At 68.6% G+C, this 15,124-nt stretch overlaps 2 protein-coding genes across 3 annotated transcripts; both read right to left on the reverse strand.

The window, feature by feature from the left end:
* Positions 1-4,228: 4,228 nt before the first annotated feature.
* LOC115346518 (lens fiber membrane intrinsic protein-like) lies at positions 4,229-7,771 on the reverse strand. Of its 2 annotated transcripts, XM_030026616.1 has the most exons (5): positions 6,899-7,564; positions 5,627-5,894; positions 5,058-5,198; positions 4,709-4,843; positions 4,229-4,533 (listed from the first exon to the last, which is right to left on the reverse strand). In XM_030026616.1, the coding sequence occupies exons 2-5, from the start codon at positions 5,793-5,795 to the stop codon at positions 4,466-4,468; spliced, it is 513 nt and encodes a 170-aa protein (XP_029882476.1). In that variant the 5' UTR covers positions 5,796-5,894; positions 6,899-7,564; the 3' UTR covers positions 4,229-4,465. The 2 variants fall into 2 exon arrangements, with proteins under 2 accessions (XP_029882476.1, XP_029882475.1); XM_030026615.2 differs by having other exon boundaries at positions 5,627-7,771.
* A 2,729-nt stretch (positions 7,772-10,500) lies between these two features.
* LOC115346515 (V-type proton ATPase catalytic subunit A-like) lies at positions 10,501-15,041 on the reverse strand. Its single transcript, XM_030026613.1, has 14 exons — positions 14,960-15,041; positions 14,631-14,759; positions 13,951-14,165; positions 13,689-13,826; positions 13,443-13,594; positions 12,707-12,869; positions 12,510-12,618; positions 12,154-12,276; positions 11,936-12,050; positions 11,777-11,840; positions 11,499-11,702; positions 10,990-11,084; positions 10,740-10,911; positions 10,501-10,665 (listed from the first exon to the last, which is right to left on the reverse strand). The coding sequence occupies exons 1-14, from the start codon at positions 15,039-15,041 to the stop codon at positions 10,573-10,575; spliced, it is 1,854 nt and encodes a 617-aa protein (XP_029882473.1). The 3' UTR covers positions 10,501-10,572.
* Positions 15,042-15,124: the final 83 nt, after the last annotated feature.

Genomic DNA, 15,124 nt, shown 5'->3' on the forward strand with positions numbered 1-15,124 from the left:
GCTCCAGCACACTTGGGCACAGCTGCACTTGCACTCACGTACGTGCAAGAACACTTGGGCACACTTGCGCACGCTCCAGTACGCTTGTGCACACTTGTGCTTGCATACATCCAGGCATTTCTTTGGGTGTGCTCACATACACTCAGGCATGCTTGGGCACGCTTGCGTACACTTGTGTTTGCACTCACACCCATGCATTCTTGGGTGCACTCATACACACAGGCTTGCTTGGGCACACTTGTGCTTGCACACGCTTACACGTTTCTTCAGGCGCACTCACATACACTTGGGCGCACTTGGGCACGCTTGCTGACACTTGTGCTTGCGCATGCTCATGCATGCTTAGATGCACTCATACACGCAGGAACACTTGGGCACACTTGCACACACTCAGGCACGCTTGTGCACGCTCATACATACTTGTGCCTACAAACGCTCACGCATCCTTGGGTGTGCCCACGATCCCTTGGGTGCATTTGCGCACACTCATGCACACTTGTGCAGGCTCAGGCATGGTTGGGCACACTCCTGCATTCCTTGGTGCACTCACACATCCTCAGGTACGCTCAGGCACAGCTGTACACTCAGGTGTGCTTGAGCGCACTCATGTGTGCTCAGGCATGCTTGTGCACACTCATACGGGCTTGGGCACACTTGGGCTTGCTTGGACACGCTCATGGGTGCACTCTCATGCTCATGCATGCCTGAGTGTGCTCACACACACTTGGGCACGCTTGCACATGCTTATGAGCACTCAGGCAAGTTTCCGCACGCTCACGTGTGCTCGGATGTGCTCACACACATGCACACACACTTCAGCACGTTCATACATGCTTGTGCATGTTTGGATACGCTTGGGCATGGTTGGGCACGCTCGTGCACACTTGGACATGCTCATGCTTGCACACACTCAGGCACGCTTGGGCACACTCACACGTGTTTAGGCACGCTTGCACATGCACAGGCATGCTCATGCACACTTGGGCACCCTCCAGCATGCTCAAGCATGCTTGTACACACTTACGCATGCTTGTGCACCCCTAGACACATTCATGTGTGCTTGAATATGCTCACACACGCTCATGCACACTCACACATGCTTGGAGGTACTTGTGAATGCTTGGGTATGCTCACACATACTCATCATGGTTGGGCACACTTGCACATCTTGGACACAGTCGTGCACACTCCTGCACACTCGGGCATGCTTCTGCACACTTGTACATGCTCCTGTATGTTTGGGCATCCTTACGCCAGCACAGACACACTCATGCACACTTGGGCACGCTCACACAGGTGCAGGCACACTCGGACATGCTTGAGCGTGCTAGCAGACATTTGCGCACACCTGTGCGTGCTCACGCATGCTTACGCACACTCGGGCACCCTCACACACACGCAGGCAGGTCCACCCATGCTCGCATGTGCTTGGGCACGCTCACACATGCTCGGGCACGCTCACGCACACTCGCACACACCCAGGCCTGCTTGCACGCTTACGCTCGCTCCTATATGCTCCCATCTCCTCCCGCACGCTCACCCGCACGCTCCCATATGCCCGTCCGCCCAGCAGCCGCATGCGCGCGTGCGAGGCCGGCGGGTGTCGGGGCGGGGCACGGGGCCCGCCCAGCCGCTCGGCGACGCCGGGGGAAGCGGCCGGGCCGGCACGGCCAGCCCAACCAGCCGGCGCGCATGCCGGGCTCTGCCGTGGCTTGCGGAGGGCTCCCGCCCCCGCCGGCCCCCGAGGCCTCCCCGCCGAGCCCCCCACCGCACCGCTTGCCGTGCCCGGCCTAATTACCCCCCGATTAGTCGACGGATTAATTAAATAATTGCGGCGCTGCCCGGGCCGTGAGTCACGGCTGCGCTGCCCCCACGGCCCCGGCCCTGCCTCAGTTTCCCCTCACACGGTGACGGGGTCCAGAGGGGGACGGGGGTCCCGGCGCGGTCGGGGTGCCGACGCTGGGGTGGGTGCCGAGTGCCGGGGTGCCGTCGGGGCTGGCGAGCGGCCCCTGCCGCGGGGCGTCCCCACCCAACGGGGCCGAGCGCGTGGGAACGGAGCCGGGAACCGGCTCAACCGGATCCCATGGCCCCCACGCCCCGGCCGGGCTTGCGCCCGCGGGCCCGGGGAGACAGGGGTCCCGGGCCCGGGGAGATGGTGGGGGGGTCCCTGGGGGGGGGGGGGGGGGGTCAGGCCTGGGGAGCACACACGCAGCCCAACCTTTGCAGCGACGCGTGTGCGCAGGCCAGCGTCGCCCCTCGGCACGTGCAGCAGGGCCGTGCACCCGCACACGCATGTGCGCCCATGCCCCCCAGGGACACACACACGCACGCGTGGACCCCCCCCAAAAGAGGTCGCACACGCGTGGTGGCCCCACGCACACCGCACGCGCACACACACACCCACACCCCGGGGGGCCGCAGGCCCGACGCCCAGTGATGGGCTCGGTGCGGCTCCATGCCCCTGGCCGAGCCGCCCCCTGCTCGCGGCATGAAGCCCCTGACACCCCCCCGGCTGTGAGTCGCGGGGGGGGGGGGGGGTCAGCACCCCCTGGGGTGACGTCACACACACACCCCCGCAGCATCCAGCCCGTTCCCATGGGTCCTCCGCCAGTGGGGAAACTGAGGCACGGCGCGTGGGGTGGGCAGGGCATTGAACCCCCCCTGCTCTGCAGCACCCTTGGGTGCAGCACCCACTGCGGCACAGCTCGGGGCAGGGAGGGGGTTTGGCACCCCCCAAGCGTGGGGGAGACAATGGGGAGGGGGCGGGGACCCCCCCGGGCAGCCCGCTGCCCCCCGCCCCCCGAGCGGGAGCGCCCTGTTCCCACGGTGTGTGGTGTGTGTCGCCCCCACCTCCGCGTCCCCAGAGGGGTCCGCCCCCCTCCCCCCCCGGCCCGTTCCCCGGCGGTGCACGCACCCGGACACGCGCACAGGTGCGCGCACCCGCGTGTGCGGCGCCCACGGCGCAGCCCCCGGCACGGCGCGGGGACACGGACACGGACACACGCACGGGACACGGAGACACACGGTCACGCACGGACACACGGTCACGCGCACACGGACACACACGCGGCCACAGGTGCGCGGAGCCACAGGTGCACACGCGAGCGCACACACGTACACACACACACGCGTGTGCGCACACTCACACTCACACGCACGCACACCCTCTGCTCCCCGCGGGCCCTGCCCGGGCCCCCGCCCCCGGGGTTCGCCCCCCACCCCCGCCCTCCGGTCCCGCAGCCCCGGGCCCCCCCCGGCCCCCCCGCCCCGAGGCAGCCGGTGCCCCCGCCCCCGTCCCCGTCCCCACCCCCGATTCCGTCTGCTAGCCCGGAGCAGCCGGTGCTGCCGGTTCCGGTTCCTTCCACCTCCCCCCACCCCGGGAGCCGGTTCCCACCCCGGGTCCCGGTCGCGCCTTACCGGTGGCGGCGAGGAGGAGGAGGAGGAGAAGGAGGAGGAAGGGCGTCCCGGGCCGCATCCCGCGGGGGGCCATGCGGACACCTGCGGGCTCACGGCGCTGCTCGGCCCCCGGCCAGCACCATCCGGGCTGCACCGGGACGAACCGGGCGACGCCGGGACGAACCGGGCTAAGCCTCACCGGGTTAAACCGGGCCGCGCCGGGCCGCTCCGGGCTGCACCGGGCCGAACCGGGCGGCTCCGGGCCGAGCGCGGCGGAGGGGCCGGTGCTGCGCCGCTCCGAGACGGGACGGGACGGGACGGGTGGAGCCGGCGGTGGGGCGGGGTGGCCGGGGGCGGGGCCTGAGGGGGTGGGGTCGGCCGGGCGGGGCCGGGCGGGGCGGACCGGTCCGGCAGGTAGGGGCAGGGGCGGGGCCGAGGGCGCGGCCTTAAAGGGGCGACAGTCACCGACGGGGCGCGGCGGGTCCCGCCCGGGCGATCCCTCGCCGCGTCGGACGGCGGCTCCCGGTGACATCCCCTGTCCCGCCCCGGTACCTCCGGTGTCCCCGTGGGTGCCCCTCAGTGACACACACACCCCCCCGTGCCCCTCCCAGTCCATTCCCCCTGCCCCACGGCCTCCCATTAACTCCTAGGTCCCTCCCAGTTCCCCCTCCCTCAGACCCGCCCAGGGTGAGACCCCGCAACCATCCCTGTTCCTGCCCAAACCCTGGGAAGGGGGAGGGCTGTGAGCTGGCACCGACCCCCCCACACACACAATTTGGGGTCCCCAAATCCCACCGGACACCACAGGGCAGCCCATGGCGGGGGAGGGGCCTGGCAGTTTATTGGCACAGCAAGAGTCGGGGGGGAGGGGGCAAAACAGAGGGGGGGGGGAGGGGGTGGGAGAGCAGGGGGAGCTCAGCCCTGCAGTGACCAGGCACAACTCAGCACAGCAGTGACAGGACACAACTCAGCACAGCAGTGACCCGCATCCCAGGGTGCACCCAGCCGACTCCTGTGGGGAGGAGGGCGAGGGCGGGAGCGGGGACCCCCCCAAGGCGGCTGGGGGCCCTCAGGCACCCACCACTTCAGAGCTCTCTGGAGACGGGTCCTTGGCAGCGGCACAGAGGTGGAAAAGCCCTGGGGGAGAGAGGAGCCCGTGGGGCACGGGGACGGCTCAATGTGGGTGTGGGGGAGCCTTCCCTGCTGCCCCCCACCTGTGGGTGCTCTCGGCACGTGGCCGGCCCCAGCTCAGCCCTGCAGAGACCGGGCACAGCTCAGCACAGCAGTGACCAGGCCCTGCGGGCGCTGCTACCTGCTGAGCTAATGAGGACGACGGCGACCCAGCCCAGGATGTAGGACCAGGAGAAGCGCCAGGCGGTGCGGGCCGGCCCCAGGAGGCTCAGCGTGCCAGCCGTGTACACCCCCAGCCCCAGCAGTGCCAGCAGACCTGCGGGCAGAGGGGATGGGTCAGCAGCACGGGCCGGCCCAGCCTGCGAGCCCCCAGCCGGGCAGGCAGAGGCTAGGCACAGCTCAGTGCAGCAATGACAGGCACAGCTCAGCCTGCAGAGACTGGGCACAGCTCAATGCAGCAGGACTCCGCTAGGGACAGTCCCTGAGTTCCGTGTGCCCCAGCCCTGCCCCCCCATCCCATCCCCACGTACCAGCCAGGAGCAGGGTGACACCGGCCATGCGGGCACGCGCCCGCCTGGCAGCACTGGCCACGATGGAGAGCCCCAGAGCGAGGCCGGCAGTGGCAGTGAGCACCGAGAGCAGCATCAGCACCCGTGTGGCCTCCCATAAGGCTGGTGGGGGACACACACAGGTGTTGGGGACACAGGACCCCGAGCAAGTACACGCCCAGAACACTGCCCCCACAACTTGCCTGCAGAGGCCGGGCACAGCTCAGAACAGCAGTGCCCCCCCCCCCCACCACCCCCCGCAGAGACCAGGCACAGCTCAGCGCAGCAGAACTCCGCCCCATCCCCAGCCCACAGAGGCCGGGCACAGCTCAGTGCAGCAGTGACCCCACACACCCCACAGCGACCAGGCACAGCTCAGCACAGCAGTGCTCCCCCCCCCCATTCCCCACCCCTCAGAGACCGGGCACAGATCAGCGCAGCAGTGATCCCACACACCCCACAGCGACCAGGCACAGCTCAGCACAGCAGTGCTCCCTCCCCCATCCCCACCCCGCAGAGGCTGGGCACAGCTCATCTCACCCGGTGCCTACCCGGGGTGCCGGGGTGGGGGCGGCAGTGCCCCCCGAGGCAGGTTCGCCACAGCCCGAGGCTGGCGGTGCCACCGGGCGCCCGGCGCTGCAGCCAGAAGTGGGTGGCGGTGGCGGCCAGGAGCAGGGCCAGGCCGCTGGCCCCGCAGAGCAGCCCCCCGCCTGCCGGCATCCCCCTGCGCCAGGGAGGGGCTGTGGGGGCTGCTGCCACCCCCGGGGGGGGGGGTGGAGGCAGCACCAGGGGACACGGGGGACAATCGTGGGGACATCTCTGGGGGACAAGGGGGTACCCGGAGGGGGCATCTCCAGGGGATGCAGGGGACAATTGTGGGGACATCTGCAGGGGACGGGGGGTACCCGGGGGGGGGGGGGGGGGGGCGTCTTCAGGGGACCCTGGGGACACCCATGGGGACACCTGCAGGGGCTGTCAGTGGAAGCCAGGGTGGCATCTCAAGGATATGGGGGTACCTGGGCGTGGCATCTGCAGGGGACAATTGTAGGGACATCTTGGGGGGGGTGTACCCGGGCGTGGCATCTCCAGGGGACACAAGGGGCACCCATGGGGATATTTCTGGGGCACATGGGGGGCCATCTCCAGGGGACGCAGGGGACAATTGTAGGGACATCTCCTGGGGGGGGATGTACTCTGAGGGGTGACATCTCCAGGGGACACAGGGGACACTCAGGGACATCTCTGGGGGACATGGGGGTACCTGGCGGTGGCATCTCCAGGGGACACTGGGGACAATTGTGGGGACATCTGCAGGGGACAGGGGGGTAGCCGGGGGGGGGCATCTTCAGGGGATGCTGGGGACACCCATGGGGACACCTGCAGGGGCTGTCAGTAGAAGCCAGGGTGGCATCTCAAGGATAAGGGGGTACCTGGGGGTGGCATCTGCAGGGGACAATTGTAGGGACATCTCTGGGGGGGGTGTACCCGAGGGGGGGGACATCTCCAGGGGACGCAGGGGAAAATCGTGGGAACATCTGCAGGGAACATGGGGATACCTGGGGGTGGCATCTCCAGGGGACACAACAGGCACTCATGGGGACATCTCTGGGGGACATGGGGGTATGCGGGGGGGGGGGGGGGGCACCTCCAGAGAACACAGGGGACAATTGTAGGGACATCTCTAGGGGAGGGGTGTACCCGGGGGGGGTGCATTTCCAGGGGACACAGGGGACACCCACGGGGACACCTGCAGGGGCTGTCAGTGGAAGCCAGAGTGGCATCTTAAGGATATGGGGGTACCCGGGGGCGGCACCTCTGGGGACATTGGGCACTCGGGGGTGGCACCTTGGGGGACACCAGGAGCATCTCCGGGGGACATCACAGGGGACCCAGGGGTGGCACCCCCGGGAGGAGGGTGGGGAATGGGGGACAGACCCCTCCCGGGCACCCACCCCCGGCCACTCACCTGCCTTCAGCACCCGCCAGCCGTGTGCCCCATGGCCGCCTGTGCCTCTGTCCCTCTGTCCCTCTGGGATGGGGACAGGGGCCCTGGGCGGCAGGGGGGGGTGTCGAGGCCGTGGGGACACGTGGCTGTGCCATTGTCGGGGACACAATGCGGGGAAGGCTCTGGGTGCTGCCGTCACCCGCGTGCTGACACGGCAAAAGCTTGTCCCTGCCGGGGTGGCAATGGGGGGGGACGGCAAGGGACACAGCCGGCGTTCCCCCTGACATCCCCCCCCCCCAATCCCAGTGTCCCCTCCAGTACCCTGGGGACAGCGGGTGCCATCACCATGAGCAGGATCAGTCCCAGGTGGGCTGGGGACCCTGCGGCCACTGGGCTGGGGACGGGACGCTGGGAACACGGGGGACCCTGCGGGCAGGGAGGACACTGGGATCGGGGGGTCAGGGGGGCCGGGGAGACATGGGGGACACAGAGGAAAGGGACATTGGGAACACTGGGGGTGTGAGTTGGGGGGGAGCCCCCCAGGGTGGGGTCAGTCCCCAGGGGTGGCCAAGGAGGCGCCGGCCGGGGCTGTCCCCTGGTGCCACTGTCCGCGTGGCACATGCTGGGGGACACACATGCGCTGCACACGCGTGTGCCCTGGCAGGTGGGCACGCACAACCCCTGTGCACACGCTGTCCCACGGGGCCAGGCACGCTTGTGCACACCCCCACCACACACACACGGGTGCGCACACCCCCCCCCAGCACACGCACACCCGTGTGCACACCCCTCCCCGTTTGCCCCCGCACGTGCCCCCACCCCTCACATGCACACCCAGACACACGCACACCCCCCTGTGCACCCTTGCACATACGTGTGCACACACACACATGCACATATGCACACACACTCGCACACTCACACACGCACGGGCACACACTCTCGCCAGGTCACAGGCCGCAGGCCGGCGGCAGCAGCAGGAGGAGGAGGAGGCCGAGGCCGCAGCTGCCGCGGGGGGGGGGCCTGGAGCAGGGGGGGCTGCAGGGGGCACCTGCGGAGAGGGGGGGCAGGGGGGAAACCACCTCAGGGGCTGCCCACGTCCCCAAGGGCCTGATGCCAGGGTGAGGGGCTCCTGCTGCCCCCACCCCCCCTACAGCACCCACAGCCCCAATGCTAGGGTGAGGGGCTCCCACCACCCACCGTCCCCACAGCCCCGACACCAGGGTGAGGGGCTCCCACCCCCCACCATCCCCACAGCACCCACAGCCCTGACACCAGGGTGAGGGGCTCCCAGCATCTGCCATCCCCGCAGCCCCGAAGCCAGGGTGAGGGTCTCCCACTACCCACCATCCCCACAGCACCCACAGCCCCGACACGAGGGTGAGGGGCTCCCACCACCCACTATCCCCATAGCCCCAGTGCCAGGGTGAGGGGCTCCCACCATCCCCGCAGCCCTGACGCCAGGGTGAGGGGCTCACCGCCGCTGAGGAGCAGCATCACCTCCCCGCAGGCACAGTCGTCCTCGCCCAGCAGCAGGCAGGTGTAGGTGCCGGCGTCCTCATCCCGCAGGCGCCGCAGGACCAGCACCCCTGGGGTGTCGGTGGGTGCCGGCAGCACGGTGCAGTTGCAGTAGGGTGGGCCGCAGCGGGGGTGGCCACAGCTCTGGCTGCAGATGGCGGCACTGGGGCCCGCGGGGTCACCCCAGAAGTGCCAGTGCATGGCCCGCAGCTGGCCCAGGGGGGCACCCACCAAGGGGCACCCCAGGGTGATGCTGGCACCCAGTGTGCCGTTGGCCTGTGCCCGGCCCCGGTGGGGGCTGTGGCACAGCCCGCAGACCTTCGAGGTGTCACCGTGGCCCGCGGCCGGCTCAGCTGGGCCATGGCAGGCGCCCAGCGCCAGGGGGCCTGGGGACAACAGGGACTGTCACCGGCACATGGCACCGACCTGTGGTATGGCCTTGGGGGGACCCTGGGGACTGCCACCATCCCATGGCCACACAGGACACTGCTGGGGGACCCTGGGGATGGTCACCGTCCCACGGCCATGGGGGACACTGCTGGGGGACCCTGGGGATGGTCACCGTCCCACGGCCATGGGGGTCACTACTGGGGGACCCTGGGGACTGCCACCATCCCACGGCCTCAGGGACACTGCTGGGGGAGCCTGGGGATTGTCATTGTCTCACGGCCACGGGGGTCACTACTGGGGACCCTGGGGACTGTCACCGTCCCACGATGTGTCCATGGGGGGGACTCACCAGTGTGGGACACTCGGGGACCGCCACCACGGCAGCTCGGGGACGGGAAAGGGACCGGGATGGGGACACGGGGACAGGGACAGGGGCGTGGGAAGGGACAGGGACGGGGACAGGGACATCCTCCCCCAGCCCCGAGCCCCACCGCCTCCCGCAGTGTCGCCGTCCCCCCGCGGTGCTCCCGGTCCCCCAGCCTCGCTCCACGACACCGCAGCCCCCCCCCGACCCCCCCCCGGGACCCACCGGGGGGCAGCAGGGCTGAGCCCAGCCCCAGGGGCAGCAGCAGGACCCACATCTCCGGGCGGTGGCTCGGGGGGGGGGGCGGGACGGGGCGGGGGATGGGGCGGGAGGGGGCGGCACCGAGGGTGGCGGTGGGGGGGGGGACGGGGACGGACGGACACGACGACATAGGACACCCCCACCCTCATCCCGGGGCTGGCGGGGTCTCCCCGGGGTCCCCCGTCGCCCCCCACGCCGGGCGGACCCCGGCGTGGGGGGCGACGGGGGACCCCGGGGAGACCCCGCCAGCCCCGAGGCGGGGGGGGGGTGGCAAATAGGAGGACACCCCCCCGCCAGCCACGTGGCTCCTTTGCCTTGGTGGCCCCAAAATGCACCCACAGCACCCGGCTGTGTGTGTGCGTCTGTGTCCCACCCGAGACCCCGTGTTGTCACCTCAGCTCTGGCCCGGGAAGGGGGTCATTGTGACCCCCATGTCCCACCTAGGGGGTCACTGTCACCCCGATGTCCCACCACTGTCCCCACTGCTGGAGGATGCTCAGGGATGGCACAGGGGAGGTCACTGTCACCCCTATGTCCCATCCAGAGTGTCCTTGTCACCCCCATGTCCCACCCAGGGGGGTCACTGTCACCCCCATGTCCCACTGCCACCCCACTGCAAGCAGCTCGGCCCCACTGGGGTCCCCGCCACGTGCACCGAATCCACTGGGGCTCAGCATGGAGAAAGGGGGCTTCTTGCTGGGGGGGGGGGGGCTGCTGAACCCCAAAGCCACCACATCAACCCCCCAAAATCCTCCCAGGCCCTGAAGATGCTGCCCCCCCAGACCCCCCCGGCTTTCCTCTCCTCTCCTTTCCAGGCTGGAGCAGGAAAGGGACCCCCCTGGGCCTGCCTGGCGAGGGTCCGGTGCCAGCACCCGCGGAGGGAGGGGGACCGGACGCTTCCACCCACCATGGGGAAACCACGCCTGGAGGCCAAGTGCCACTTCGTGCCCTTTATTGGACGGGGGGGAGTCCCAGGGGGACCCCCGCATCCCATGCCCCCCCCTTTTCCTGCCCCTGCCTCAGTCCTCCAGGTTGCGGAAAGCCGCCTGCATCTCCTCGTTGAGCTGGGCGAAGGCAGCCGTGATGTTGGCTTCGCCGTCCTTCACCGGGTCCTGGGGACACGTGGGACATGGTGGCATCACCCCCCGCACCTCCCCAATGGGGGTCACAGCCCCCTGACACCCACCTTGAACTTCATGGCACTCAGCTTGTAGAGGATGTCCCCCAGGCTCTCGCGGATGGTGGCCCAGGTGATGCGGCGCTCGCCCGGCACAGTGGCCTCCACGGCGTGCCGCGCCAGCTCGTAGAAGGTGACCATGTTGTGCAGCATCCCCACCGTCTTGTAGAAGGGGCAGAACCTGGGGGGGGGGGTGTCATCGGGGGGGGTCAGGGCTGGGACTGGGGGGGCCAGAGGGCTGCGGGGGCGGTGGGCGTACCTGTCATAGGAGGAGTAGCCGTTCTGCTGGAGGAAGTCATCCTTGAGGAGCTTCGCCACCTCCAGCGTCACCTTGTCAGCCTCGGCGAGGGACGCCTGCAGGGGGACGGGTCTGGGGTGTCCCCATTCCCATCCCCATCTCACCCCATATCCTATGTCCTCATCCCCAGCCCATCATGACCCCATCCCCATCCATCCCATCCCAATACCATATCCCCCATTCCCATCCTCATCCCATAGCCCATATCCCCATCCCCACCCCAATCCCATCCCATATCCCTGATACCATTCCTCATCCCCCATTCCCTCCTCATCCCCATCCCCAACCCCTCCTATCGCCATCCCATATCCCCATCTGCTTCTCCATCCCCATGCATTATGTCTCCATCCTCATCCTCATCCCATATCCCATAACCCCATCCCATCCTTATCCCAGTCCCTACCACAATTCCATCCCATATCATCCATCCCACCTCCATCCCCTATCCCCTCTCCCATCCCGTATCCCACCTTGCCAACCAGCTGGACAATCTCGGCCAGCTCCTCTTCCTCCTGCAGGATCTCCCTGGCCCGGCTGCGCAGGGAAGGGAACTCGGGGTGCAGCCCCTCGTAGTGGGACTCCAGCGCCCGCAGGTACCTGCTGTAGCTGATCAGCCAGTTGACCGAGGGGAAGTGCTTGCGCTGTGCCAGCTTCTTGTCCAGCCCCCAAAAAACCTGGGGGGACACGGGGCAGGGGTTGTCAGGGATGGTCATGCCTGGATGGGGGGTCCCCGGTGCGTCCCGCTCACCTGCACGATGCCCAACGTGGCCGAGGTGACGGGGTCTGAGAAGTCCCCTCCCGGCGGGGACACGCTGCGGGGGACAGCGGGTGGGGGGCTTGGCAGGGTGGCCAGAGTGGGGATCCCCCACGCCACCCCCCTCCCAGCCGTGGCCCCCCCCCCACTCACGCGCCGACGATGCTGACGCTGCCCTCACGGGCAGGGGACCCCAGGCAGCGCGCTCGCCCCGCGCGCTCGTAGAATGATGCCAGGCGGGCGCCCAGATACGCCGGGTAGCCACTGTCTGCGGGGAGCGCGGCGTCACCAGGGGGGCTGGAGCCCCTCACTGTGGCCTCGGGGCTAGCGGAGGGGCGAGGGGTTCCTCCCACCCTGGGACCGGGGCTCACCCGCCGGCATCTCGGCCAAGCGCCCCGAGATCTCGCGCAGTGCCTCGGCCCAGCGGGAAGTGGAGTCGGCCATCATGCTGACGTGGTGACCCATGTCGCGGAAGTACTCGGAGAGCGTGATGCCTGTGCCGGCGGCATGCGGCTCGCACGCTTGGCACGGCCCTCACGCCCTCGGTGTGCACCCCTTGCACGCTTGGCACGCGCTCCAGCAAGCTCATGGCTGCCCTTCTGTGCACCCATCCATGCGCATGGCTGGGTGCACAAGTGGCCCCACAGCGTGCATGCACACTCACACATGCCACACACACTCACATGTGCTGCACACCCCCACCCCGCCGCGGCGGTCCCCAGCCCACCGGTGTAGATGGAGGCTTCACGGGCGGCCACCGGCATGTTGGAGGTGTTGGCCACCAGCGTCGTGCGCTTCATGATGGTCTCTGTCCTCCCATCCACCTCCATGGTGAGCTGGGGACAGCGTCACCGTCACCACCCGGCCACCAGCCCCGCGGCACCCAGCTGACTGTCACCCCATCACCGTGCCACCCATCCCCACCTCAGGGAAGTCCCGCAGGACCTCGGACATCTCGTTGCCCCTCTCGCCGCAGCCCACGTAGACGATGACGTCGCTGTTGGAGTACTTGGACAGGGACTGAGAGATGACAGTCTTGCCGCAGCCAAAAGCGCCCGGGATGGCCGTGGTGCCGCCCTGCACGCACCTGGGGATTGGGACGCATGGGGACAGCTGAGAGTGGTGGCTGCAGAGGGGGGATGGTCCCCCCACACCACCCAACTACATCCCCATGGAGATGGGAGGGACCCCCATCCCTGTCCCCATCTCTCCTGGGCACTGTTTGGAGTGATTGTGACCCCCCCCCAGTGTCACCCACCAGCCCCCACCCCCCTTTTTCCCCAGCAGGGCTGTCCCCACCCTTGTCCCTGTTCCCAGCCCCAACCCTGTCTGTGTCCCCATCCCTGTCCCCATCCCCCATCCTTGTCCCCCATCCCCATCCTTGTCCCTTGTTCCCATTTCCAGCCCTATCCCCACTTTCATCCCTGTCTCACGTCACTGTCCCCTGTCCCCAGCCCTGTCCCTGTCCCCAGCCCCATCTCTGTCCCTGTTCCCCCCCACCCCTCTCTGTCCCTGTCCCCACCCCCAACCCTGTCCCCATCCCTGTCCCTGTCCCCCATCCCTGCCCCCAATCCCCATCTCCAGCCCTATCTCCATCCCTCCCATCCCTGTCCCTGTCCCATCTCCCACCCTTGCCCCCCACCCCAGTCCCAGTCCCTACGGGAAGAGGGCGTCCAGCACCCGCTGGCCTGTCAGCAGCGGATGATTTGCCGGCAGCTTCTCAGCCACAGGCCGGGTCTGTCTCACCGGCCAGACCTGCAGCATGGTCAGCTTCTCTGCGCTGCCCTGGAAGTCCAGCTCCAGCACCACGTCCTGCGGGGGGGACAGGAGGGGCGGGCAGGGCAGTGGGGACAGGGGACCCCAACACCCACCACCCCGCCGCCCATCACCGGCCTCCCACCCTTACCGAGACGCTGTAGTGCCCGGGGGGTGCGATGTAGGTGACGGTGCCGCGGCTGCGGGGTGGCACCATGATCTTGTGCTGGATGAGCGAGTTCTCGGCCACCGTCCCGTAGATGTCACCACCAGTGACGTGGCTCCCAACCTGGAGGGTGGGGGTGGCCGTGAGGATGCAGGACCCCAGTGGGGACAGGCTGCGTCCTCTCCAGGAGTGCTGGGAGAAGGGGTGTCCGTCCCCACATCCCCAGGAGGCGTGTGGGGACACGCACCCGGACGTCCTTGCTGGGGGTGAAGTCCCAGGCGAGGTGCCGGGGCAGCGCGGGGACGTTGGTGCCCCGCGGGATGTAGATGCTGCGGGTGAGCTGGGCGATGTCCCGCAGCGGACGCTGGATCCCATCGAAGATGGAGCCCAGGATGCCAGGACCCAGCTCCACCGAGAGCGGCTTCCCCGTTCGCAGCACCGGGTCCCCCACCCGCACGCCCGCTGCCCCCATGCTCAGGAAAGGCCACCAGTGAGATGGGGACGGGGATGGGATGGGGGGGGACCAGAGGGGCAGGAAAAGATGGGGGGACAGGGCAGGATGGGAGGGGGCAGGGAGGAGACAGGACAGGACAGGACAAGATGGCAGGGTGGGAATAGGGATAGGGAGAAGGCAGGGAAGGATGGAACAAGGGGACAGCGGAGGATGGCAGGGACAGGGCAGAGGGACCGGAGGGGGGGACAGGGGCAGGTGGGGAGGGGGACAAGGGAGGAAGGGAAGGGCAGGATGAGGAGGTGGGGGGGAACAGAGGGGGACAGGGGAGGATGAGGGGACAGAGAAGGACAGGAGGGACAGGGAAGTGGGACGGGGGACAGGGGGGTACAGGAGGGTGGGGGGGACAGAGAAGGACAGGGAAGGGCAGGGGTGGTGGGGAGGGGACATGGGAACAGGCAGTGCCGGCAGGATACAGGTCTCCTCGTAGACCTGAAGGGTGGCCATATCCCCCTCCAGCCGGATGATCTCCCCCACCAGCTCCGCATGCCCCACGCGCACCAGCTCATACATGGCCGCCCCCGCCATTCGAGTGGCCGTCACCACTGTGGGGACACGCCACCGTCACCGTGACCCGGCCCCGACCCCCCCCCCCAGCAGCTCCCCTGTCCCCAACCCATCGCCATCCCTGTCCCCTCCCCATGACCTTCCTGGCTGCTCCCCCATCCCTGTCCGCTCCCCAGGCCCCATTTTGAGGCCAAAAAGACCATTGGGGTCCCTGTCCCTGTGTCCCCACTGCCAGTACCAGGACCCGAGACACCGTGGACGGAGCCCAGCAGACTCTCCCTCTCGGCCTCCGCCAGCCGCGGCCCCCCAGCCCCCTCCATGGCGTCTCCCGCCAGTCCCAGCGTCACCAGCGTTATATGGGGCCACCAGCTGCAAGGAACCGGCTGAGCCCGGTGGGGGGTGA

Source organism: Aquila chrysaetos, chromosome 9 (assembly GCF_900496995.4).
Source record: "Aquila chrysaetos chrysaetos chromosome 9, bAquChr1.4, whole genome shotgun sequence".
Lineage (NCBI taxonomy): Eukaryota > Metazoa > Chordata > Aves > Accipitriformes > Accipitridae > Aquila > Aquila chrysaetos.

Coding starts and splice junctions, on each gene's coding strand:
- LOC115346518 (XM_030026615.2), bottom strand. CDS start 5,960: ATGTCCCCACAATTGTCCCCTGCATCCCCTGGAGATGCCCCCTCCGGG. Junction 5,199..5,626: donor CCCCCACCCCGGCACCCCGG/GTAGGCACCGGG, acceptor GTCCCCCACCAG/CCTTATGGGAGGCCACACGG. Junction 4,534..4,708: donor CGTCCTCATTAGCTCAGCAG/GTAGCAGCGCCC, acceptor TCTCTCCCCCAG/GGCTTTTCCACCTCTGTGCC.
- LOC115346515 (XM_030026613.1), bottom strand. CDS start 15,041: ATGGAGGGGGCTGGGGGGCCGCGGCTGGCGGAGGCCGAGAGGGAGAGT. Junction 14,166..14,630: donor TCAGGTCTACGAGGAGACCT/GTATCCTGCCGG, acceptor GCATGGGGGCAG/CGGGCGTGCGGGTGGGGGAC. Junction 11,841..11,935: donor AGCGTCAGCATCGTCGGCGC/GTGAGTGGGGGG, acceptor TGTCCCCCGCAG/CGTGTCCCCGCCGGGAGGGG.